The following is a 25,876-nucleotide window of genomic DNA, read 5'->3' as shown; positions in this document are numbered from 1 at the left end:
TAAGATGATTTCAGAATAATTATGTACACAGTGCCACAGCCTGGGGGGGGGGGGGGGGGGGGGGGGGGGAAAGAGGCAGGCAATAATGTTTGCCATTTTTCAGATTGCTGCCTCCTTTCTTCCTGATATTGTTTATTTTGGCAAGAGGATGTAATTGGGGCAATGATAAGGCTTTGCCAACATGAAGAAATAGGATCAGCGCAGTGGTATGAAGTTTATCCTGAGTCAGTAAAGTTATTCCTGCCCAAAACCATGCTTATAATAAGAGCGTTCAGTTCAAGATCCAGCAATCTGGTGCAAATGAAAACCTCTGGGCTTTCTTAGGGTTCCAGTACCTGAAGGGGGCCTGCAAGAAGGCTGGAGAGGGACTGTTTACAAAAGCCTGCTATGACAGAGCCCAGAACCGCCTCGCAATAGTCATGGCGCAGGGCGGGCAGGGGAGAAGGGGACGGGACAGGGGAGAAACAGCACAAAGTGAGGCTGCCAGAGGGAGAACAAGAGGACACAGTCTCAAGCTGCGCCAGGGGAGGTTTAGACTCGAGGTGAGGAGAAAGCTCTTCAGAGAGTGAGTCGCTCATCACTGGAATGTGCTGCCCAGGGAGGGCGTGGAGTCACCGTCCCTGGGGGCGTTCAAGAGGAGATTGGATGTGGCCCTTGGTGCCATGGTTTAGTCCTGAGGTCTGTGTTGATAGGTTGGACTCGATGATCCTCGAGGTCTCTTCCAACCTCAGTTATACTGCGATACTGTGGTACTGTGACAGGATGAGGGGCAATGGCTTCAAGCTAGAGAAGAGATTTAGGTTGGATGTTAGGAAGAAGTTCTTTATCATGACAGTAGTGGAATACTGGAACAGGTTGCCCAGGGAGGTGTTTTGGGCTCCATCCCTGGAGATATTCAGGGTGAGGCTCAACAGGGCTCTGGGCAACCTGATGTAGTTGAGGATGTCCCTGCTGCCTGCAGGGAGGTTACACTAGATGACCTTCAGAGGTCCTTTCCAATCCAGCCCTTTCTGTGATTCTATGAATATTCTTACTCCCATATGAATTTTGGAGGGTTTTGGAGTTGCATTGTAACCTGGTCATGAGCCAGTGTTTGACAAGATGGAGTATTCCTACACTGAGCTGCCCTTCGGCTGCAACAGCTCTCATGCCTTCTGCCTTGATGGCCACTTACTACTATGGTACTACAGCATCCTGTGCCAGGGCAGAGACCTCTGGATATATGCCATGTAAAGACACTGAGCTGCCCTTCTGTTTCTATCATCATCACTTTGCAGTCACAGAGCGTGCTCCAGACTTGCCACCACATTTGTCACAATGACTGGATTAGGTTTGAGAGCCAGGATTTCAGTCTTGTGGAGAAAGACAAATTAGCTAATTGACCTTCCCCTTACAGAAGTTTTGTAGCTGAGTTTCATACTAGCTGTACAATCTATTACATCTTAGGTGACAATTATTTCCACTTGCTTTCTTAGAATTTCATCTTCTGTTTATTTTGTAAAACAAGTGAATTATTCTTTTAACAGTTTGGAAATGCAAGCTCTAACTCCCATTGAGAACAGACAGCAATCATCCTCACTATTAACACAATCTCTAAACTACAAGTTAGCCCAGGGCAGGTGGGTCCATCTGGGCTCTGTTTCCCATGAAAGATTGGGTGAGATGATATTTAGAGGACCCTTCCAACCTAGGCTGTTCTGTGGTTCTGTCATTCCAAGTGCTCTTCTGAGCTGACTGATTCTGCAGAAGGCATCTTGTTGCGGGATTTTGGGCACCATAAAAGTGAGTTTCACAGTCTGCTAGGAAATGTTTCTGTGCTGTGCAGTAAACAGTCCATTTGCTATCAGCTGGACCATCACTGTCCATGTGGTCTTCATCTTATAACTGCCTAACATCCCACCAGTATCCCCATGTCCTTTTCCACATGGCTGCTCTCTATCACATCATCCCCCAGCCTATATTGATAATGGGGATTGTCAGGACCTTGCACTTGGCCATGCTGAAATTCATGAGGTTCATACAGGCCCACTTCTTGAGCTTACCCAGGACCCATCACTTACCTTGGAAAGCTTGCTCTGGAAGCTTGCTGAAGATTCACTTGATTCATCTGTCTATATCATTGATAAAGATATTAAACAGTACTGGTCCCAGTGGTCCCAGTGATCCCCTGAGGGATAGGAGCACTACTGGTGGAGTTCCCAAGCAGTTGTAGCATGAAAGCCTTGGAAATGGTGCAAAACTAAGGCTGGTGTGAGATTTCCAGCTTAGTGTTTGCCACATGGGCATTTGGTGGCTCCCCCAAAATGAATTCACATCTTCAGCACTTGTTCAGCAGGATTCCTTGGAGATGCACCCATCAACAGGTGTGTAATGAATGTCCACACTGTGCTCACTTTACAGGAGAATTGTACTCAGCATTGATTTGAAGTGGTTGGCCCAGGTGGAAGTCCAGTGGGGACAACAGGGAAGTCAGTGCAAACATACCCAGCTTTACTAGGGAGAATTTGTAGCTCTTCCTGGTCATTAGAAGGTTATTAATACTCATCTCTTTTTGCCACACTGCAGTTCTTCAAATCAGGAAGTTCTTCTTTGTGCCAGGATTTACAGCAAGCTTGAGGTTTTCTGAAAAGATCAGTGGATGATCTAGGGGCACAAAAATGAACAGAGGGCTGGAACACTGTGGTGAGAACAGCCTGAGAGAGTTAGGGTTGTTCAGCCTGGAGAAGAGAAGGCTCCAGGGAGACCTTATTGAAGCCTTCCTGCAGTACTTAAAGGGGTCTATAAGAAGGATGGAGACAATCTTCTTTGCAGGGCCTGGTGCAACAGGACAAGGGGTGGTAGTTTTAAACTAAAAAAGGGAGAATTAGACTGAAGAGAAGGAAGGCATTTTCTGGTGAAACACTGGGCCAGGTTGCCCAGAGAGGTAGTAAATGCCCCATCCCTGGAACCATTCCATATCAGGCTGTTTGGCACTCTGAGCAACCTGCTTTAGTTGAGCAGAAGTACCCTTCCAGCCTCCATGACATCCTGCATTCTAGTGGCTGCCCATCTCCATGACATTCATTATAACTCCTCCCCTGTGCCAGTGCCAACCTTGGCAGAAGGTGGCACAACTTTAGTCACATTGCTGGTGTTACACCACTAGTGATTTCCATCCTTCTATCTTCCCCTGGACTTGAAAGGGATGTAAACCAAGACACATACTAATAGTTCTGGGTTTCTGTGTGTGGGGAGGACCAGTTTCTGAGCTGTGAGCTTTCTGGCAGCCTGGTGGGACTGGTCCTGGTCACAGATGGTTGTTGTTAGTGGGAAGAGGAGCTTTGGCTCTCCCAACAACGGGTGCGTTGTGTTCAGAAACCAAGCATAAGCTGCAAGCATAAAATCCATCCCCATCTCATGACATAATTTTGGCAACTTGCCATTTCCATGCTGTATCCTGCCCCTAAAGAGCCCTGTGTTACTACTGTAGGAGCAGCCAAAGGTGCCTCTTTCTGGGAAGTGTTGGGGTGAGAGGAACAGAAGGAAGTGACAAAGGTTTTTAAAAGTGCTGATGTGCCCTGATGAACTTGCCTGCAGATTCTGCTTCAACTAAACTGAAGGTGTTTCATAGAGCTATGAAATGAAATGAAATGAAATAGCTATACTGCTTTTTTGACAGATCTGTTCATCAGTGCTTATGTAGAAAGGCACAAAACTGGGGGTTGTGGAATACTGAAACAGGTTGTCCAGGGAGGTGGTTGGGGCCCCATCTCTGGAGATATTCAGGGTGAGGCTCAACAGGGCTCTGGGCAGCCTGATCTGGTTGAGGATGTCCCTGCTTACTGTAGAAGGGGTTGGGCTAGATCACCTTCAGAGGTCCCTTCCCACCCAGATCATTCTATGATTCTGTGGTTCTGTGGTTTAGCTCAAATTTGGAATTCACTGATAAAAACTGAGACATTCAGCTAGAGTTTATAACTAATGTGCAATCAGCCATGTTATGCAGCTTTGGTTTTGAAATTAGGCTCTTTTGCTGACATTTCCCCAACCTAATTGTTCATCCTCTCATTATCATCTTTCCCATATCCTGCTATTTCTTTTTCTTTTTCTGTTTAAAGACAAATGGGAATCATAGCTTGCATCTCTGCCTTAGTGCATTCTCAGCTAGAAATGAAAACCTTCTTGTCTCATATTTTTAACTGCAAAATCTCTTAATTGAGATATCAATCATTCTTGATTTATTTTCAGTCCAACTGAGTAAGTGGAAAATCTCTTTATCCTCTGCTTGCATCAGCAAACCAAAGAGACTGTCCCAGTGTGAGTGAAAAGTATCACCATTCCCTCGATGGTCTAGCTGTGTGCATCCATCTTCTCCCAGAATCTCATCTTAGGACAACAAAGCCATGCATGATCTGCATGAATGGTTTGAGTTTTGGGAGCAGGCTTCCTTCACATCCTCTGCTCTGCCTGTGTGAGACTTTCTGAGGTGGGACTCTTGGCTCCTTTCCTTTCAGCAGCTCTGCCAACTGACTTTGAAAACCCAATAATCTCACTTAGTAATTGGCACAGAAGGATATTGTTAAGCCATCTCTCCTGCTGAGGTGTCCAAGCTTACCCTCTGGCACGGGGAAGCCCTTGTGCCCACAGATGTTTCCCAACTTACTTCTTGTATTCATAGAATCACAGAAAGCTTTGGGCTGGAAGAGTCTTTTCAAAGTCATCTAGTTGAACACCCCTGGAGTAAGCAGGGACATCTACAGCTAGATCAGGTTGCTTAGAACCCCATCCAACCTGGAATGCTTCAGGGGATGAGGCTTTTAGCACCTCTCTGGGCAACCAGTGCAGTGTCTTCCTACCATCAAGGGAATAAATTTCTCCCTATCTAATCTATCTCTCCCTCTTTTAGTTTAAAACCATCACCCCTTGTCATGTCACAACAGGCCCTGCTAGAAAGTCTGTCCCCATCATTTTTATCTTTTTTATTACCAGAAGGTGTCCCCAGAGGATTCACTTCTCCAGGCTGAACATGCCTGACTCTCTCAGCCTCTTCTCACAGCAGAGAGGTTGCAGCCCTCATTTCACTTTTGTGGCATGCTTTGGCCCTGTTCCCTGTCTCTCCCGTGCTGGGGACTCCAGAGATGGACCGCTGCAAGTTGGGTCTCAACAGAGCAGAGCAGAAGGGCAGAATTTCTTCCCTTCACCTGCTACCCACACTGCTTTGGATGCAGCCCAGGAGATGGTTGGTTCTGGGCTGTCTGCGCATTGCCAGATCATATCTCTTTCCCACTTTCCACATGGCTCCTTGGAAACCTGCACCTGTTTTCTCAGTATTTTAATGTCTTGAGTTGAAAATGCAACTACACATTAAAAATGTTTTAATTTGTTGGCATGATTTGAGTGGTGTCATTCCCCAGACAGTGCTGTTCAATATGAACATCACCTCCACCATCCTTGGAGGTGTTTCAAAGCCATGTAGATGTGGTGCTTGGAGATGTGATTTAGTGGTGGAGTTGGCAGTGCTGGATTATTTGTTGGGCTCGATGATCTTAAAGGTCTTATCCAACCTAAATGATTCTGTGATTCTGTGCAAATCTACAGCAACATCACAGCTTTTCTAACTCACTGATGTGCTGAAAAGAGCAACATCAATATCAATGCTCACCTGAAACTCAACACAGCTGAGCCACAGAATCAAAGAGTTGTTTTAGTTAGACAAGATCTCCAAGACCATCAAGTGCAACTGTCAAGCTAAGACTGTCATGGCCATTAAACCATGTCCCAAAGTGCCATGTCCAAGTGTTTCTTGAACACCTCTGGGGATGGTGGCTCCACTACTTCCCTGCACTGCCTATTCCAATGCCTGACCACTCTCTCTGCAAAGAAAGTTTTCATAATCTCTGACCTAGAATTCACCTGGGACAATTTCAGCCCATTTCCTCTTGTCATGTCAGCTGATACTACGGAAAAGAGACTGACCCCAACCTCACTACAACCTCCGTTCATGTAACTGTAGAGAACAATGAGGTCTCCCCTCAGCCTCTTCTCCAGGCTGAACAATCCCAGTTCCCTGAGCCATTCCTCTCAAGTCTTGTGCTCTAAACCCTTCACCAGCTTTGTTGCCCTTGTCTGAACATGCTCCACAACTCAGTGTGCTTCTTGTAGTGATGTCACGGGCAATGAAACAGTATGGGGATCCAGAAAGGAAGTGTAGCAATAGGATAAATCTTCTTTATGTGAGCCTTGTGAAGATGGCTTTTGCTCAGTAAACAAGGGATTAATAAACCCATGTCTACTCTTAGTAATAACAGTTGGGGAGTGATTGCTTCTAAGGCAATAGAAGCATACTACAAGCTCGTGGAATAGAAAGCCAGTACAGAGTTCAATTATTGGATGAAATGTGGTATATAGCTCACAAATCTTTATGTTCAGACTTAAATTGCCCTCAGGGCAGCTGCTTTCTTTCAGATATATGAAGTATCTGAATATCCGAGGTTTGGTCGTTTTTTTTATGGATGCCCAGTCCTTAACAGCTTCCAGTCACATAGTCTCAGAGAAAATTCCATTATCTGGTTACTTTAGAGAAAAAATAAAACCAGGTTATAAAGCAGATAGTATTTAACATCCTGTTCTAAAGTTGATCATTCACTTGAGAGCAAAGTGATTTTATAGTGGCTACTTATATAGCCATTTTGTTCTCCCTGAATTAAGGTTTGTGTTGTATTTACAGTTTTTTTGCAAGCTTTCATATAATTCCTAGCTCTTAAAGCTATCCTTTCTCCTCTATGGCTTCCTGGATTAATGGCTCCTGACTTCCCTCATTCCTCATTATCTGGATGATATTAGCACATGAGGTTTAAATTACCTTTTTATTGTGTTTTTTTTTTTTCCTTGTGTAATAGATGTGCACTTGAAATTAATTTTCCTTTAAAAGAAAAGTCACTGATGTTCAGAAGAGGGTGGGAGATATACCAGGGCTGGTTTTGTCATTGCCAGAAAAGCTTTGATCCAGTAGAAGCTAAGCTATGGAAACCAAAACGTGGTAGGAAAAAAAGAAGAGTATGTGGACACCTGCTAAAGAGCTATAGAAGCCTGATGACATTAAAACAAAATGTAGAGTGATCTACTTACCCAGCAAGCCTGTATTCACTGTGTATGGCTGCATTATAGCATTGTGATAGCAACACTGAAGGGAAACACTTCCAGTTGTAGTCCACACATTCAGATCTTTCCCCAAAAAGTTATTAACTACTATGCTGAAATTGATCAGAACCCTTCTTGACCCAAACAATCAAATTTTTCTCTTATTGTTAATGTGGCACAGTTCCACTGAGCTAGCTTTGAATTATCCAAGGCAAGGTCTAGGACTTTTAAGCACTAAACATACTTGCAGTGCTTTTTAAGGGTTGTATCACTCTGAAATAGATGAATTTATTACCTTGAGTCCAGCTGTGGGCTGAGGTTTGTGTGTGCACTCTCTCCCTACACAATTGTCCTGCTGAGCTGAGAAGACATGAAGGATCAGCTAATCAGCTATTTGGAGCCTTTTAAACGTGGTTTGGAGAGACAAATGCCAATTTCTCCATTCATTCTCTCTCCTTCTTTTTCCCCCCCCTTAAAAAGCCAGTTGAAACTGAATGCCTTCTGCTCATCTTAACCCTAATTCTTCGGGAAGCTTTATGCTTTTTGGACAACTTTCTCACCTCTTTCCTTTCCTTGTTCTGCTGTTTAAGTACAAATTTGTGTCAGTTTGGTGTCCCCTGGAGCATTAGTCCCAGCATGAATTCCCAGCCTAAGTCCTGGAGAGTAACAGCTTTCTGGAAGGTCAGGATGGGCCTGGAGGTACCATGGGACTGGCTGAGTCCTTTCCAACAACATTTATGTCTTTGGGTATATAGCCAAATGATGAACTGGGGGGAGTGGGATGGCTCACAGAATTCCCTGGGAAGAGACTTTGTGGATATAATTTTATGGGTCATAACTTGTGTGTAGCTCTGCCATCCAAGTATAGGAGACATTAGGGGATGGCCTGTGTGAGCAGGGGACTCCTGACTTTCTGGGGGAGCTAATTTATTTTTAGTTATTTATTTTAATCCCTTCCACTCCTTTTCCACTCTTTTCCTCAGGACATTTCCAGCTCTAATTACAGTATGCACTTCCTTGAAGTTAATACATGACAAAAATGTTTATTCCTCAAGCAATGTTTTACAGTTTGGGACATAGCCTTTGCAGTATTTGAAGTACTCTTCTCCATGAATCTCAATTATCAGGGCTTGAGCTGTGAAAAATGGAAGTTTTGCATTTTCTCACTCTGTATCAGCCCTCTTACCCCCAGAAAAGGAAGGTTCTACCACAATGCTTACCACCACATTATCACCTGCTTCACAAAAAGGCTGAATTTTGTCCCCATTTTACTCTTGCTGTGTTTCTCTCTGTTTTTTCCTGCTCTCTCCTCTCCCCTACTCTCCTCCTTTTTGCTCGCTTTTCTTCTTCCCTTTTCTTCTCTCATTTGGCCACTTCTAGCATCTCCATTTTAGGGCTCAGATATTCAAATGTCAGTCAGTCTTGATATTCCATTCTCCTACCCCAGACTTGCAGGCGCCACTCCTTACCTCTTCTGTGTGAGGAGAGTGAAATGAATATGCAAGAGGAGATATCCAGATGAAATAAAGAATCAGACAGATCATAAAATCCAACCAAAAATTCAGAAGTTACACAAAGATGGATTCCCCAAACCCAACACAGCACAGCAGAAGTCTGTGATTGTAGAATCATAGAATGCTTTGTGTTGGAAAGGACCATTGAAGGTCATCTAGTCCAACCTCCCTGCACTGAGCAGGGGCATTTTTGACTAGATCAGGATGCTCAGAGCCCTGTCCAACCTGACCTGGGATATGTCCAAGGATGGGGCTTCTACTACCTATCTGGGCAACCTTTGCCAGTGTTTCAACACCCTCATGATAGCTAATTTTTCCTTCCATCTAGCTTAAATCTCCCTTTTTTTTAGTGTAAACTCACCACCCCTTATCCTGTTGCAAGAGGCCCTGCTAAGAAGATGCCCTTCTTGTGAATAACCTATGAATAATCATCCCCTATGTCCCAGCCAAATAAAAAAGGTTGTAATCATAAATGCTAAATCAGCAAATGCAGCTCTTAATGTGGCTTGATGCAGACTTTTTCAAACAGAAATCTTCATGCAAGGTTAGAGAAGATGCAGGACAATGCCACCTGGTCTGTGATGTAGTGAAAAGTGGTGTGTGAAGTAATACACACAGTTGTAGGAAGATGCGGCAAGTGGAAATCTCATCTAGACAAAACTGTTACAGAAACTGAATATGGTAGAGTACGAGGAGACAGTAGAATAGAATAGAATAAACCTTTGTTTAGAATAGAATAAACCAAACCAGGTTGGAAGAGACCTTCAAGATCATCGTGTCCAACCCATCAACCAATCCAACCCATCCAAACAGCTAACCCATGGCACCAAGCACCCCATCAAGTCTCCTCCTGAACACCTCCAATGACGGCGACTCCACCACCTCCCCAGGCAGCCCATTCCAATGGGCAATCACTCTCTCTGTATAGAACTTCTTCCTAACATCCAACCTGAACCTCCCCTGGCGCAGCCTGAGACTGTGTCCTCTTGTTCTGGTACTGGCTGCCTGGGAGAAGAGACCAACATCTGCCTGTCTACAACCTCCCTTCAGGTAGTTGTAGAGAGTGATAAGGTCACCCCTAAGTCTCCTCTTCTTTAGGCTGAGCAACCCCAGCTCCCTCAGTCTTTCCTCATAGGGCTTGTGCTCCAAACCCCTCACCAACTTTGTTGCTCTTCTCTGGACTCATTCCAGCAAGTCAACCTCCTTCCTAAACTGAGGGGCCCAGAACTGGACACAGTACTCGAGGTGTGGCCTAACCAGTGCAGTGTACAGGGGCAGAATGACCTCCCTGCTCCTGCTGGCCACACTGTTCCTATCAGTTGCTATCAGCTTGAAACCAAGATTGGATGCCTTTCTAAACTACAAACTATAATCCAACCACAAGTTATTTGTCCAATGTAAGAATTCTTATGTGTCCAACATCGTGCAGGAAGTCAGAGTTATTACTTCCCTTCCTGGCCCTGGAAATTATGAGGCAGATCCTGGTCTGAAATCAATTCTGAAACATCAATACATGCAGGATCTGAGCTAACAAATATATTTTTACAACGAGGAATGTTCCAGATCGTTTTGACTGGAGACAGCATTCACAGCCCAAACAGATGTGTAATTACTGTGTTTGAACATTCTGTGCATGAGACAGATTTGTTCTTATTGTTGTGGATGATTTGTAGCCATTTTTTGTTCATTTTAAATACCATGACTAATTACTAGTACTTTATTAATGCAGTAATTAAATAATACATGCTGGAGAAGTTCTCCAATATCCATAGTGCACTAGCAGAATGTGGTACTCCTGCAGTTCCCTAGGTCAAATATCTGTTGGTACACCAGGAACTTGTTGTCTGTTTTCAGTTAGAATTGAAATTGTTCTTCTGAGTTTCATTGCTGCAGCAGTGTAAAAGGGGGATTTTTTTATTGCTTTTTTTTTAATTTCAGCTTAGAACTTTTATTAGAGACACACAAAAGATGAAAGTGCATCTCCCAGAAAAGTGATTTGCAGGTTATGCAGGAAATTACTCTCTACAACTACCTGAAGGGAGGTTGTAGACAGGCGGATGATGGTCTCTTCTCCCAGGCAGCCAGTACCAGAACAAGAGGACACAGTCTCAGGCTGTGCCAGGGGAGGTTTAGGCTGGATGTTAGGAAGAAGTTCTATACAGAGTGATTGCCCATTGGAATGGGCTGCCTGGGGAGGTTTTCAGGAGGAGACTTGATGGGGTGCTTGGTGCCATGGGTTAGTTATTTAGGTGGGTTGGATTGGTTGAAGGGTTGGACGCAATGATCTTGAAGGTCTCTTCCAACCTGGTCTGGTCTATTCTATTCTATTCTATTCTATTCCGTTCCGTTCCATTCCATTCCATTCCATTCCATTCCATTCCATTCTAAATTTGCTGAAAAAGCAAGTTTATAGAGTAGGAACTGGACGCAGAGCTACGACCTTTATTTTAGAAGTGCTTTTCACTCTGTTGTTTCAGAGCATTCCTCAGTCAGAAATTCACATTCCTCTCAGGCTGTTTTAGATTTCTACCTTTTTTCCCCCCCAAAGTATTTCTGCTATGTTTTGTTTTTTTTTTTTTTTTTTCCATGAAATTCATTTTTCAAAATGTTGATGAGGATTTTGTAAAAGAATTTTGCTTCTTCACAAGAATAAGATAAATCCATTGCATCTTGCAAACCTCCAGTTGGTTTTGATTTTGTGTTCAGTCTTGTGAAAAGCAAAATATTTCTGTTAGTAAAGGGTCTCTCAGTATTTATTTATCTTCTATACCCATACTTCTCTTATTTGGCATCTGGTTTCACAGATTCATGGGTTGCATTGGGCTGGAAGGGACCCTCAAAGGTCATCATGTCCAACTCCACTGTAGTGAGCAGGGACACCTCCAACTAGATCAGGCTGCCCAGGGCTGCGTTGAGCCTGATCGTGAATGTCTCCTGGGGCAAGGCCTGAACAACATCCTCGGGCAACCTGTTCCAGTATTTTATCACTGTTATTGTAGAGAACATCCTCCTTGTGTCCAGCCTGTTCCAGTTTCAAACCATTGTCCCTCATCCTATCACTACAAACCTTTCTTAACAGTCCTTCCCCAGCCTTACCGTAGGCCCACTTCAGACATTGAAATGCAGCTATAACTTCTCCTTAGAGTTTTCTCCTCTCCAGGATGAGCAGCCCTAATTCTTTCAGCCTGTCTCCATAGGGGAGGTGCTCCAGCCCTCTGATTGTTTTGGTGGCCCTCCTTTGGACCTGCTCCACTTAGGACTCACTATGACTTCATTGATGGCATATATGTATGTTGGCTAAGACAAAGGCACACTAAGAAGGCCAGTGAAGCTGGTGAAGGTCTAGAGGACAGGTCTTCTGAGGAGCAGCTGAGGGAACTGTGGCTGTTTAGTCTGGAGAAGAGAAGGCTGAGGGGAAGACCACCTCATTCTCTGCAACTCCCTGAAAGGAGGTTGTGAGATGGGTGTTGGTACCTTCACCCTAGTAGAAAATAATAGGGCAAGAGGAAATGGCCTCAAGTTTCACCATGGGAGGTGTAGGTTGTATATTAGAAGAAACTTTTTTCACTGAAAGGGTTCTCAAACACTGGAACAGGCTACCCAGGGAGGTGGTTGAGTCCCTGTCCCTGGAGGTGTTTGAAAGATACAGAGATGTAGTGCTGAGAGACATGGTTTAGCACCAGATTTGGTAGAGAGCTAATGGTTGGACTCAATGATCTTAAACTTCTTTTCCAACCAAAATACTTCTGCAATTCTGAGATCAGAGTTGATCACCAATACAGGTGATTGCAATCAGAACATAAAGAGATCTTTGTGGACTGGAGTATGCAGAACTAAATAATGCCCTAATACAGGTTGCTTACTGTAAATGCTTGTATGTTTCATTCCTGTGCCTTTAAAAGCTTTGAGTAAGAGAAGGTGACTCTGAGCCTCTGAAAAATGCTCTGCACCAGCATTTCTCACTGACGATAATGACAAAGCATAAATATTGAATGAGGAGCAACTTGGATCCTTATTTGAGGCCAGAACAGATGGAGTGATCATTCCCAAGCTGTGCATTTTGAATTTCATAGATGGGGAATGCTGTGTTGAGTACCTTTGTGACTAAGTCTCAAAACTCAAGGAGAATTCAGAAATGAGGAACAGCTCCTCTAGATTCATGACTGATGAGACAAAGTGAAATGAATCAAGTAAGTGCAGTGCTGCTCAGGTGGCAACTAAGAGGGGAGTGATACATCATAACTTAGATCTATTTGGTGAATGCAGGACCAGAAGGGAGTGGAAGTAAGTCCAACAGTAAAACATATGGAAAATTTGAAGGAAGCATATGAAACTCAAAGAATGAGAATTCATGTGAAACATAATAGAATTTCCTTACTGGTAGGATTATGTGGAATGTTGGTTTGGGTTTGGAGTTTTTTTTTTCACTAGAGATAAAAGTGAAATGTGATTTTTTGTGACATTATAATTCTATTGCAAAACATATAGGAATGGAATATGTGATAGGAAGATCAGATCTGCTTGGCAAAAGGGTATAAGGACCTTCAGGAACTTTCCCTCATTTCTGCAGGAAATATTCATTACTCACTGTCAATGGAAAGACCTCTCAACTTCAGCAAGAGTCGAATTTCACCATGATTCTGTTATTTGTATGGAACAGAAATAGGGGGCTTTGTACTGGGCTTCCATAGGAAAGCTTAACATGAGCGCCAGAGATAGAGAGACATATTGTGAAATAGAAGTAGGAGATGAAACTAAAAGGAACTCAAGAGCCCTAATCATCAATGGGCAGAAAATTACAGGTCAGTTGGCAGAGAGGAAAGCAAACAAAACAAGATGTTCCCCTATGCTGATAGAAGTATGAGCAGAATACAACACAGTGTCAATTGCAGTCAGAGAGAGCCAAACTGTAACACCAGCTCTGAATGTGCTTGGATGCTATGGGAGTTTGAACCTGGGTCAGCTCCAAACACAGCTCTGTCAGTTTCTTGAAGTTACATCAATGTGTTTCAAATGCAGGATTTTTTTCTTTCTTTTTGTTTTACTTTCCAACCTTGGATCCACCCAAAACCTCTTAGAAGTCTTAAAGTTTATTGTCTTTGGCTCGTGTTGACAATCAGAATGAGAAGTTAGTGCTGATAAATTGTTTAATAAAATGCTGTAGAGCCCTGGTTCTGGCAGTGAAAGGTGGTATACACAATCCATAACCCCCCAGTGAATGAACAGGTATAACCCCTCCTTTTCTGTATTCATTTCACTTTACAGCATCCAAAGGGCAGGTTTCAGGGAGCGCATCTCTGTTGAGTCTCATTCTTTGTGTTCATTCATTCTTCCACATTAGGGCAATCTCTCATCTAGGATGAGAGAAAAGGCCTCAAGTTGCGCCAGGCAAGGTTTAGATTGGATATTAGAAGAAATTTTATTGAAGAAAGGGTTCTCCAACACTGGAGCAGGCTCCCCAGGGAAGGGGTTGAAACTCTATCCCTGGAGGTGTTTAAAAGAGGCAGAGATGTGGTGCTGAGGGACGGGGTTTAGCACCAGACTTTGGTCGAGTTAGATAATGGTTGGACTCAATGATCTTGAAAATCTTTTCCAGCCAAAACAAACCTATGATTCTGTGTTGGATCTGGAGAGGTAAAGGAAGGAATCTGTTAGACATTTACTATTTACAATTAAATCCCTCAGCAGAAAAAAAAAAAAACCAACCAAAAACATTTTTAGTTTATTGTTTTTAAATGCCACAGAATCATAGAGTGGTTTGGGTTGGAAAGGATCATTAAAGGTCATCTAGTCCAACATCATTATTTGTCTTACTTTTTCAGAGTCGCAATAGTTTGGGATTTTTTTTGTTCTATCAACTAATGTTTCTCCTCGAATGTCTCTCAGAATCAAGCCTGTTTCTTGTAAAAATGAAAACTGATGCTCCTATGGAAGAGAAATCTTTGTCAACAGAGCAAAACTGTTTATAGCCAATCAACTGACATATGGTACTGCTGATTCTATGTCCTGCCTTTGGAACTCTGCAAAACATTTTACAGTGAATAAAAAGGCAGATTAATTACGATTTCCTACTAACATCTTATGTTTAAAATGTTGAGGATTTTTTTTTGGTGTATGTGTTCTTAAGTGTTTTCCTCCAACATCTTAAATTTAAAATGTTGAGAATTTCTTTGTGTGTGTTCTTAAGTGTTTCCCTCCAACAAAAGTTTCTTACTTGGTGGAAATATTGGAAGATCCCATTTTTTTCCGTTAATAGTATCACAGTATCATAGTATCAGTCAGAGTTGGAAGGGACCACAAGGATCATCTAGTTCCAACCCCCCTGCCATGGGCAGGGACACCCCACACTAGATCAGGCTGGCCAGAGCCTCATCCAGCCTGGGCTTAAACACCTCCAGGGATGGGGCCTCAACCACCTCCCTGGACAACCCATTCCAGGGTTTCACCACTCTCATGGGGAAGAACCTCCTCCTCACATCCAGCCTGAATCTCCCCACCTGCAGCTTCATTCCATTCCCCCTAGTCCTATCACTACCTGAGATCCTGAGAAGTCCTTCCCCAGCCTTCCTGTAGGCCCCCTTCAGATACTGGAAGGCCACAATTAGGTCACCTCGGAACCTTCTCTTCTCCAGACTGAACAGCCCCAAGTCAATAGTCAATAACAGTCAAACATCTCATGTCATTGATATTAATACTGTGACTATATTAATACTGATTAGGGAATTGATTTTTTTCTGCTTTATTTTTTTTCTCAGATCATGCAGAACAATTGTCTTTAGGTATGTTTTCTATCCACAACAGCTATCGATTCCGTGGAACTCTGTATGTGTATAAATATTTGCATAATTAGCAATTTAGTAAGATTATTAGCTTTCTAAAAATAAAATATAAAAATCAGTAAGCTGTTCAGTGTGGTGAGGAGATGTTCTTTACAGCTCTGTCCTGGCAGAGTGAGTGGAATGGTGTTGTGTGTCAGTTCACTAAATCACTCTGAAACGTCACGTTGCTGTGATTTGCCAAACGGCCTTGCAGCCAGGCATTTTTCCTGCCCCTTTTCTGTAGCTCTGAGCCTACAGGGTGCAGGGCATGTAAAGGTTTCATGGAGGTGGTAGGTGCAATAATATTATATACTCTTGATTGTTGGATTGTGGGGTTTGGGGAATTTTTGTTTGTTTGTGTGTTTGTTGGTTTTTAAATGTTGGAAATCAAGTGAATAAAACATTCCAACAGGGTACAGGTCATTTATTTAGAACCACAGAATCACAGAATAGTTTGGGTTGGAAGGGACCTCCAAAGGTCATCTAGGCCAACTCCTGTCCAGTAAGCTGGGACATCCTCCCCTAGATTAGGTTGCTCAGAGACCCATGAAGCCTGACCTTGAATATCTGCAGGGGTGGGGACTTAGCTAGCTCCTTGGGCACCCTGTTCCAGTGTTCCACCACCCTCATGGCAAAGAACTTGTTCCTGACATGCATTTTAAATCTACTCTTCTCTAATTTCTAACTATTGCCCCACATCCTATCCCTGCAGGCTTTTGTAAACAGTCCCTCTCCACCCTTCTTGTAGGCCCCCTTCAGGTACTGGAAGGCCATTATTAGGTTTTCCTGGAGCCTTCTCTTTTCCAGGCTGAACAACCCCAACTCCACAGTATCACAGTATAACTAAGGTTGGAAGAGACCTCGAGGATCATCGAGTTCAACCTATCAACACAGACCCCATGACTAGACCATGGCACCAAGTGCCACGTCCAGTCTCCTCTTGAATGCCTCCAGGGATGGTGACTCCACCACCTCCCTGGGCAGCACATTCCAATGACAAACGACTCGCTTGGTGAAGAACTTCCTCCTCACCTCGAGTCTCAACCTCCCCTGGCACAGCTTGAGACTGTGTCCCCTTGTTCTGGTGCTGGTTGCCTGGGAGAAGAGACTAACCCCTTCCCGGCTACAACCACTTTTCAGGTAGTTGTAGAGGGCAATGAGGTCCCCCCTGAGCCTCCTCTTCTCCAGGCTAAACAATCCCAGCTCCCTCAGCCTCTCCTCACAGGGCTTGTGTTCAAGGCCTCTCCCCAGCCTTGTTGCCCTTCTCTGGACAGATTCAAGTGTTTCAATGTCCTTCTTAAACTGAGGGGCCCAGAACTGGACACAGTACTCAAGGTGTGGCCTAACCAATGCAGAGTACAGGGGCACAATGACTTCCCTCATATAAAAGGTTCCATGCTGGAGGTGGTAGATGTAATAATATACTCATATTTCTGTTTTCTTTTTATGTTGGACATCAAGTGAATAAAACATTCATTTTCACTAAATATGTGGAATTAGCATATTCACTGCATTTTTGATGACTGGTTTTGAACAAAGCAGCTGGTATTATAGGCAAATAAGAATTACTCCCAAAAATGATTTTAACATTGTGAGATTTGGTGTTTATTCTTTTTGTGTTTTGTTGTTGTTGTTGTTGTTTTTTATATCCACAGGTTGTTTGGTGTCACTTCTCTTACTCAGACAAACTGCTCAAGCACTTGGATGATCATCAAGAATCAGGAGCTGCATTGGTATCATCATGCCAATCCAATCTTACTGCTGGTGATGTACTACACCCTCGCAACTCTCATCCGTCTCTGGCTGCAGGAGCCCATTGTAAGAGTCCCCCCTTCTCTTCTTTAGCACTAATGGCTAATGACTGTGAGACTGGGCAGTGCAGATCCTTCCTAACAGAGATGCAAACATTTGGGAAAGTTAGAGGATATAGACAGCAAGTGCAAGCTGGTACCTTGAATTCAGATCTTGTGATGGTTTATCCCATAATACTCACTCCCACCAGTACTTTCACTTTTTGAAGCTAGCATGACTGCAGCGTAGTGTGAATAACAGCAGCAGATTCAACTCAACCCATGACAGAGCTTCAGGAAAATGATCTTGCAGGGGCTATGTAGTTATACCTCTTAAGATCAGGACTGTTAATGTAATGAATGCAATGGCAGAGCATTAGTGTTTACTCTGATTTGGAAAGCCAGTATTGATATGAAGTAGTGTAGGTACTACTGAATTGACAGGGTTTGTCTAGCAGGACTGAAGTCAGATACAGGCACAGGATACTACAAGGCAAGACAGAGATATGCAATTTTATCACAGACAGAAAAAACTTTTTCTTAAAACCTTTCCTTTTGAATCTCTGCCTGAGTGAAAATCCCAGTTTTCATTTAAGTGCAAGAGACAAAAAGTAATTTTTTTACATCTGGTTTGAGAGGGTCACAGTGCACTGGAATAGGCTCTCCAGAGAGGTTGTGGATAAACCTTTAGAACCTTTATTAGAATAAACCAAACCAGGTTGGAAGAGACCTTCAAGATCATCGCGTCCAACCCATCAACCAATCCAACCCACCCAAACAGCTAACCCATGGCACCAAGCACCCCATCCAGTCTCCTCCTGAACACCTTCAATGACGGCAACTCCACCACCTCCCCAGGCAGCCCATTCCATAGCGCAATCACTCTTTCTGTATAGAACTTCTTCCTAACATCCAACCTGAACCTCCCCTGGCGCAGCCTGAGACTGTGTCCTCTTGTTCTGGTACTGGCTGCCTGGGAGAAGAGACCATCATCCGCCTGTCTACAACCTCCCTTCAGGTAGTTGTAGAGAGTGATAAGGTCACCCCTGAGTCTCCTCTTCTTCAGGCTGAGCAACCCCAGCTCCCTCAGTCTCTCCTCATAGGGCTTGTGTTCCAAACCCCTCACCAACTTTGTTGCTCTTAATGTATTTATAGAAGGACTTTTTGTTGTCCTTCACAGTAGAGGCCAGTTTAAGCTCCAAGATGTTAAAGAGCACAGGGCCCAGCACTGATCCTTGGGGCACACCACTAGTGACTGGCTGCCAGCTGGATGTGGCACCATTCACCACCACTCTCTGGGCTCGGCCATCCAGCCAGTTCCTAACCCATCGCAGTGTGCTCCCATCCATGCCATGGGCTGACAGCTTGGCCAGGAGTTTGCTATGGGGGACGATGTCAAAGGCCTTGCTGAGGTCCAGGTAGACTACATCCACAGGCCTCCCCACATCCACCAGACGGGTCACCTGATCATAGAAGGAGGTCAGGTTGGTCAGGCAGGACCTGTCCTTCCTAAATCCATGATGGCTAGGCCTGATCCCTTGGCCATCCTGTAAGTGTTGTGTTATTGCACTCAGGATGACCTGTTCCATGATCTTGCCTGGCACTGAGGTCAGGCTGACAGGCCTGTAATTCCCTGGCTCGTCCAACCGGCCCTTCTTATGGATGGGCACCACGTTGGCCAGCTTCCAGTCCTCTGGGACCTCTCCAGTGAGCCAGGACTGCTGAAAAATGATGGAGAGTGGCTTGGCCAGCTCATCTGCCAGCTCTCTCAGCAGAGAGAGTGTTCCTGCACTAGATCCTATGGTCCTGTTTTGGCAGGGGGGTTGGACTCAATGATCTCCAGAGGTCCTCTCCAACCCCTAACATCCTGGGATTCTGTGATCCTCTGATATATATTTTAAAATATTTTAAAAGCTTAGAAACTGGAACTATACAAAGGATGATCCTAAATGGTATTAATTTTCATCTCCTGGTGCTCTGAGGCTTGATGTTGAGTTTTAGAGTTCAGATTTAGCAGTGCTGTAAACCACAATGAAAAGAATCATGGATGAGCTGTGAATTGGTGAAGTTCATAGCAGCAAGTCAAAATCATGGAATCATAGAACTGTCAGGGTTGGAAGGGACCTCGAGGACCATCTAGTTCCAAACCCCTTGCCATGGGCAGGGGCACCTCACACTAGATCACATTGCTCATAGCCACATCCAGCCTGGCCTTAAAAACCTCCAGGGATGAGGCTTCTACCACCTCTTTGGGCAACATATTGCAGTGTCTCACCACCTTCATGGTGAAGAACTTCTTCCTAACAGCCAATCAGAATCTGCCCACTTCCAGTTTTGCTCTATTCCTCCTTGTCCTATCACTGCCTGACACCCTAAACAGTCCCTCACCAGCTTTCTTGTAAGCTCCCTTCAGATACTGCAAGGCCACAACAAGGTCTCCTTGGAGCCTTCTCTTCTCCAGACTGAACAACCCCAACTTTCTCAGTCTGTCCTCACAGGAGAAGTGCTCCTGCTCTCCGCTCATCCCTGTGGCCCTTCTCTGGTCACATTCCAGATGTTCCAAAACGCTGGGGCTTTCCTTATTTTAAGGGTGTTTCTGCCTAGAATGGGTAATGTAACAATTTAACATTGAAAAAATGCACTAAGATATCTGATATTTGGGGGTTACATATGTTGGGCTTCAGAGTAAAAGATGAATGCTGCCAGAACTGTCAGCTTGAGTTATTAAACCGATTATGTTAAAACTATGTTATAAAACCAGCAGATATAATTGTGTCTTAAGTTTCCAGAAAGGTTTTCTGAAGTCACAATATTGTGTTCTGCTGCTCTCTGGCATTGGGTTATTTTGGGGGTTTCCCTCTTTTTCTTTTTTTTCCATTTCTCTTTTTTTTTCTTTAACCTTTTTTCTCTTTTTTTTTCTGTCTTGTCCTATTTTCTTCTTTTATTTTCTTTTTTCTTTGCCTTTTTTTTTCCTCTTTTCCCTTTTATCTCTCTAATTTTTCTCTTTTTTCCTTTTTGGTTTTTTTTTGGGGTTTTTTCCCTCTCTTTTCTCCTTTTATCTTTTTGCTCTTTTTTCTACTTTTTATTCCTCTTTTTTCCCCCTTTTTAAAATATTTTTTCCTTTTTTGCTTTGTTTTTTCCTTTTTTTTCCCATTTTTTTCTTTGTTTCTTTTTCCCCCCTTTTTTTTTTGCTTTGTTTTTTCCTTTTTTTCCCATTTTTTTCTTTGTTTCTTTTTCCCCCCTTTTTTTTTTTGCTTTGTTTTTTCCTTTTTTTCCCGTTTCTTTTTTTTTTCTTTTTTGTATTTTTCAGATGTAATTTTAGCACTGAGGCTGTAACTATAACTTCACATCTCACAAACTTCATAGTAAAATCATGAGAACTACTCACAGAGGAGTCAATGTATGTGAGATGCAGTTAGTGGGAGCTGTGTGATCTTAGCATTTCTGGGAATTCATTTCCAGTACCCAGGTTGTTTTCATCCACTTTTCAGCACTCTGAAGTTTGTTACTGTACTTGTTCAGTGATGAAAAATGAGCTTATTTGCCTTGAGAGAGAAGGGATCCTGCAAGTACCTCCAGGGACTAGAAAGGAACTAGAGTGGACTTGCCTGCACTTGTGTTGTCTGAGATGAATATTCCCATAAGACACTACAATCGGCCTCTGAGAATTGGAAACAAGTCAAATCAGAGATGCTTTCTAAGCAATTGAACTCGAGTAACTATTACATTAATTTAAGAGGAGCTGGTGTCTCACAAACCCATGGCTACATGAGAGGCAATAGGAAGTTTGGGCACTTCAGATGCCAGAAGCATGATGCTTCCCTCCAAAGATAAATGGACACTTAAAAAAGAGAGCATACGTTAATTCTTTTTCCTTTTATTTTTTGTATGCACAGGATGTAGTGCTGCAAGTATTTGTCATTAGAAAGAGGGGCTGAGATTTGCAAGAGTCACCACATTTTAAACACTTCCTCTTTATGGTCTGTTTTTGTCTCTAAGCATTCTGGTTTTCCTTTAGAGGTGCCATAGATCAGGAATTTTTCTTTCTTTTCCTAGCTTTCTCCTGGTAGACTCTGTTCTCAATTGTTTAACCCCAGAAATAATTGTATTTCAGCTTTCACTGATTTGCTTTTATTTTTGATTTGGAATTTTGTGGTGCATTTAATTACTTATGGAACTAAGCACATAACCTACCTTTCAAATCCCCAGTGACCTCGAAGTTGGATCTCGTCACTAACCTACCCATAGTTGGGTGGATGTCAAAGACAATACGCTGTGTGCCGCTCAGCTTAAAGCGGTTGTCCTCTGCCTCCTGATGTTATCTGCAGTAAAAAGTGGATCATTGCAGAAACTTTACTCAAAAGAATCTCTGTAACAAAATCTGGTTTGAGCGAAATGTGCATGAAAGATTACACATAAAGAAATACTAAGTCTAAAAAGACATACTTAAGCTACATAGAATATTGGTAGAGCAGATGCTAAAATCAGAGTAAGAAGTGTAGCTCTCTCTAGATCATATGATCTGATGTTTTTGCCTTCTTGTGTGAATTGCATCTTTTGGAGGTTCACAGATTGCATTGGGTTGGAAGGGATGTTCAAAGGTCATCTTGTGCAACCCCCCTGCATTCAACAGGGAGACTTCCAACTAGATCAGGGTGCCCAGGGCCACTTAGAGTCTGATCATGAGTATCTCCAGGGACAAGACTTAACCACATCCCTGGGCAATCTGTTCCAGTATTTTACCACTCTCGTTGTAAAGAACTTCCTCTTTATGTCCAACCTTAATCTACCCTGCTCCAGTTTCAAGCCCATGGCCCTCATCCTGTCACTACAAGCCCTTCTAAACAGTCCTTCCCTAGCCTTCCTGTGGGTCCTCTTCAGATGCTGAAATGTAGCTCTAAGGTCGCCCTGAAGCTTTCTCTTCTCCAGGATGAGCAGCCCCAATTCTTTCAGCCTGTCTCCATAGGAGAGGTGCTCCAATGATCTGATCATCTTTGTGGCCCTCCACTGAATCCACTCCATCAGGTCTGTGTCTCTGGCATTGGGGGTGTGGTGGGTTAACGCCTTTTTCTGAAAACAAAAAATCAAAGCAGGGTGGAGGGCTTGCAGGTACTTTACCCTCCCTGCAGGGCGTTTCCCCCTGGGAAAGCTGAGTCTGTTCCACTCCCCCCTCCCTGCCCAGCTAGGGTATAAAAAGCAGGACATCATAGCTGTTGGATCTCCTTTTGGCTCCTGCCTCTGCTGGATGAGAGCTACTGCAGCTGCCCTTCTGCTCCCCAGCCACGTGGCCGGACCTGATCCTTTTCCCTGCTGCCTCCGCACCTCCTCAGAGAAAGACTGGTTTTGTATTATTCTTTTCTGTCCCCCTCCCATCCACTCTTGTTCCTTGCCCTTGTGAACCTTTTTTTTCCTGTTATTGTCATATATATAATTTAAAATTTAAGATTTCTTCACCTTTCTACTTCCAAGCTGACTCCAGATTGTTGTTTAGTGGATTTGCTCCTTACCCTGTTTTTTTTCCCCTCTCCCTGTTTGGAGGGAGGAGGGGGGAGTGGGAAAGAGATTCTTAGCCTTTTCCTCATTTGAGCTTTTAACTCCCAGTTAAGGCTTAAACCACTACAGAGGGCCTCATTGCGAGACACACAATACTCCAGGTGAGGTCTCACCAGAGTGGAGAAGAGTTTAAAAACCCAGCTCTTGGAGTCTTCCTGTTGACAGAATTCCTGCTGGTTTGCAGCAGGAATTGTCTCTGAGAGAGATGCTTCCGAGGTTGTCTCAGAATACTGCTGAACAATCTTAAAAGAACAATACCCACTTCAAATCTTGAGTTTCAGGGGGAAGGGTTTTTGTCTGTGTGCCACAGTCTGTCAAAGTATGGTGCCTATGAGATTTCAGTGTACAGTCTCTGTGTGGGATTCTGTATGGATCTTACTCAGCTAAAAAAAGTCTTTGGCTGTCAGTGGAAGTTTTAATTTTTATTTTTTTTTTAAAGTTTTGGATCCTGATTTGTTCTAATATTGAGGTTTGTGAAATTCTACCTCTGCATATAAGAAGAGGCATCTGTCTCTGGAGGTTTCAGCTCACAGTTGTAACTGCTAGTGCTGAATCCATGAATAGAGTCCATTCATTCAGTGAGTGGTAGAGGAATAGTACAGAAGTCAGCAGAATAACAGCAGTTTAATTTAGAGCCCTCTTATAGAATGTTTAGAATTGTTTGAACTGAGGCATTTAAAAGCTGCTCAGGTAGATGCAGAGCTACAAACTGGGAGATAAGTGGCTGGAGAGTGGCCTGGTGGAGAGTAGCCTGGCAGAGAGGGACCTGGGAGTGCTGGTTGACAAGTGGCTGAACATGAACCAGCAGTGTGCCCAGGTGACATGGAAAGCCAATGGCATCTTGGTTTGTACCAGAAATGGTGTGACCAGCAGGACTAGGGATGTAATTCTGCCCCTGTACTTGGCACTGGTGAGGCTTCACCTCGAGTACTGTGTGCAGTTCTAGGCCCCTCACTCAGGAAGGATATTGAGGTGCTGGAGTGGGTCCAGAGGAGAGCAATGAGACTGGGGAAGGGACTGGAGGGAAAGTCTTATGATGAGAGGCTGAGGGGCCTAGGATTGTTTAGCCTGGAAAAGGGGAGACTCGGGGGGAGGGACATTATCACACTCTACAACTACCTGAAGGGAAGTTGTAATAAGGTGGGGGAAGACCCAGGTAACTTGTGACAAGACGAGAGGTCATGGTCTGAAGCTGCTCCAGGGGAGGTTTAGGTTGAAGGTTCGGAAGCATTTCCTGATGGAAAGGGTAATTGGACACTGGAATGAACTGCCCAGGGAGGTGATGAAGTCACCATCCCTGGAGGTGTTTAAGATTGGATGTGGAACTTAGTGACATGGTCTGGTCAATGTAGTGGTGTTAGGTCATAGGCTGGACTTGATGATCTCAGTCTCAATAATTCTGTCATTCTATGATTTTGTGATTCTGTAGAGGAAAAACTGGCAGAATCAGTGTGAAGGGTGACTATGCTTGACACCATTTGATTTAGCAGAAATTCAAGATTTATCAACAACAACAACCAAAAAAAGGAAAAAGGTCAAAGTTTGATTTTAGCAGCGCTTAATGTGGCAAGTAGTTCAGTAAACCAGCAATTTAATTACAGGTCAAGGATGACAAGATCCACACTAACTTACTGCAAGGCATCTCCAACCAAAGCACACATATATGCATAAACACAGAGCATACAGAAACTGAAATATCTGGCCATTAAGATGTGTAGATGTCCACACCTGGAAAAGCAAATATGTAAAATCAATCACTCAGACACGTAGAAAGGTGGGCAAAAGAGGGTAGACTCTAGCCAAAATGTCTCTCTTTGTGTTTAGAGTATCACAGTATCACAGTATAACTAAGGTTGGAAGAGACCTCGAGGATCATCGAGTCCAACCTATCAACACAGACCCCATGACTAGACCATGGCACCAAGTGCCACGTCCAATCCCCTCTTGAACGCCTCCAGGGACGGTGACTCCACCACCTCCCTGGGCAGCACATTCCAATGACGAATGACTCGCTCGGTGAAGAACTTTCTCCTCACCTCGAGTCTAAACCTCCCCTGGTGCAGCTTGAGACTGTGTCCTCTTGTTCTGGTGCTGGTTGCCTGGGAGAAGACACCAACCCCTTCCTGGCTACAACCACCCTTCAGGTAGTTGTAGAGGGCAATGAGGTCACCCCTGAGCCTCCTCTTCTCCAGGCTAAACAATCCCAGCTCCCTCAGCCTCTCCTCATAGGCCTTGTGTTCAAGGCCTCTCCCCAGCCTTGTTGCCCTTCTCTGGACATGCACAAGTGTTTCGATGTCCTTCTTAAACTGAGGGGCCCAGAACTGGACACAGTACCCAAAGTGTGGCCTAACCAAAGCAGAGTACAGGGGCACAATGACTTCCCTGCTCCTGCTGGCCACACTATTCCTAATGCAGGCCAGGATGCCATTGGCCCTTTTGGCCACCTGGGCACACTGCTGGCTCATATTCAGGTGGCTGTCGACCAGCACACCTAGGTCCCTCTCTGGGAGCTCTCCAGCCACTCCGACCCCAGCCTGTAGCTCTGCATGGGATTGCCGTAGCCGAAGTGCAGCACTCGGCACTTGGACTTGTTGAATGCCATCCCATTACAATAAATAGTAATACAGTAAATACAATACAGCAGCATTTCTCACTGTGTGGGAGTTGAATCTTGAGTAGGTGGTCTCACCCAGGCGTTGTGTCTACTTTGTTGGAAGATGGTCCTGAGAGGCATCCCAGCTCCAGGAAGATGCTAGATGCAGCCTGCTGAGATCCGGGAATGCTCCAAAGGCCTTATTTTTGAATGCTATTTGTAGAGACTAAGATAATTACCTTTTGTCAGGTCCTTCTCCATTTCAGCCTGACTTGAGTGTTGCAATATTCTGGTCAGTCTAGAGGTTGGACTCGATGATCCTCGAGGTCCTTTCCAACCTTGGTTATACTGTGATTCTGTGAGCTTGAGGGTCGTGGGGGTTTTCCATCAGTTGTGCATGTTCAGACCTTACTGGACCTCAGGCTCCTGCTATCCCATCTCTGGGCCATGACCCAAGTACAATTGGATGGGGTTGTACACAAGATGATT

The 25,876-nt window shown here is 44.0% G+C and overlaps 1 protein-coding gene across 3 annotated transcripts in view; it reads left to right on the top strand.

Annotated features, from left to right (window-relative positions):
* Window positions 1-25,876, top strand: part of PIEZO2 (piezo type mechanosensitive ion channel component 2) — a 381,856-nt gene that overhangs the window by 236,385 nt on the left and 119,595 nt on the right. For all 3 annotated transcript variants that reach the window (XM_068147620.1, XM_068147619.1, XM_068147621.1), the window contains exon 8: window positions 17,107-17,269. In XM_068147620.1, the coding sequence (XP_068003721.1) occupies window positions 17,107-17,269 (163 nt within the window). The remainder of the gene's footprint in view (window positions 1-17,106; window positions 17,270-25,876) is intronic.

Source organism: Melanerpes formicivorus, unplaced genomic scaffold (assembly GCF_026170545.1).
Source record: "Melanerpes formicivorus ecotype bairdi unplaced genomic scaffold, bMelFor1.0.p_v2 SCAF_15, whole genome shotgun sequence".
In the NCBI taxonomy this organism is placed as follows: Eukaryota; Metazoa; Chordata; class Aves; order Piciformes; family Picidae; genus Melanerpes; species Melanerpes formicivorus.
This window is presented reverse-complemented; position numbering and strand designations above follow the sequence as displayed.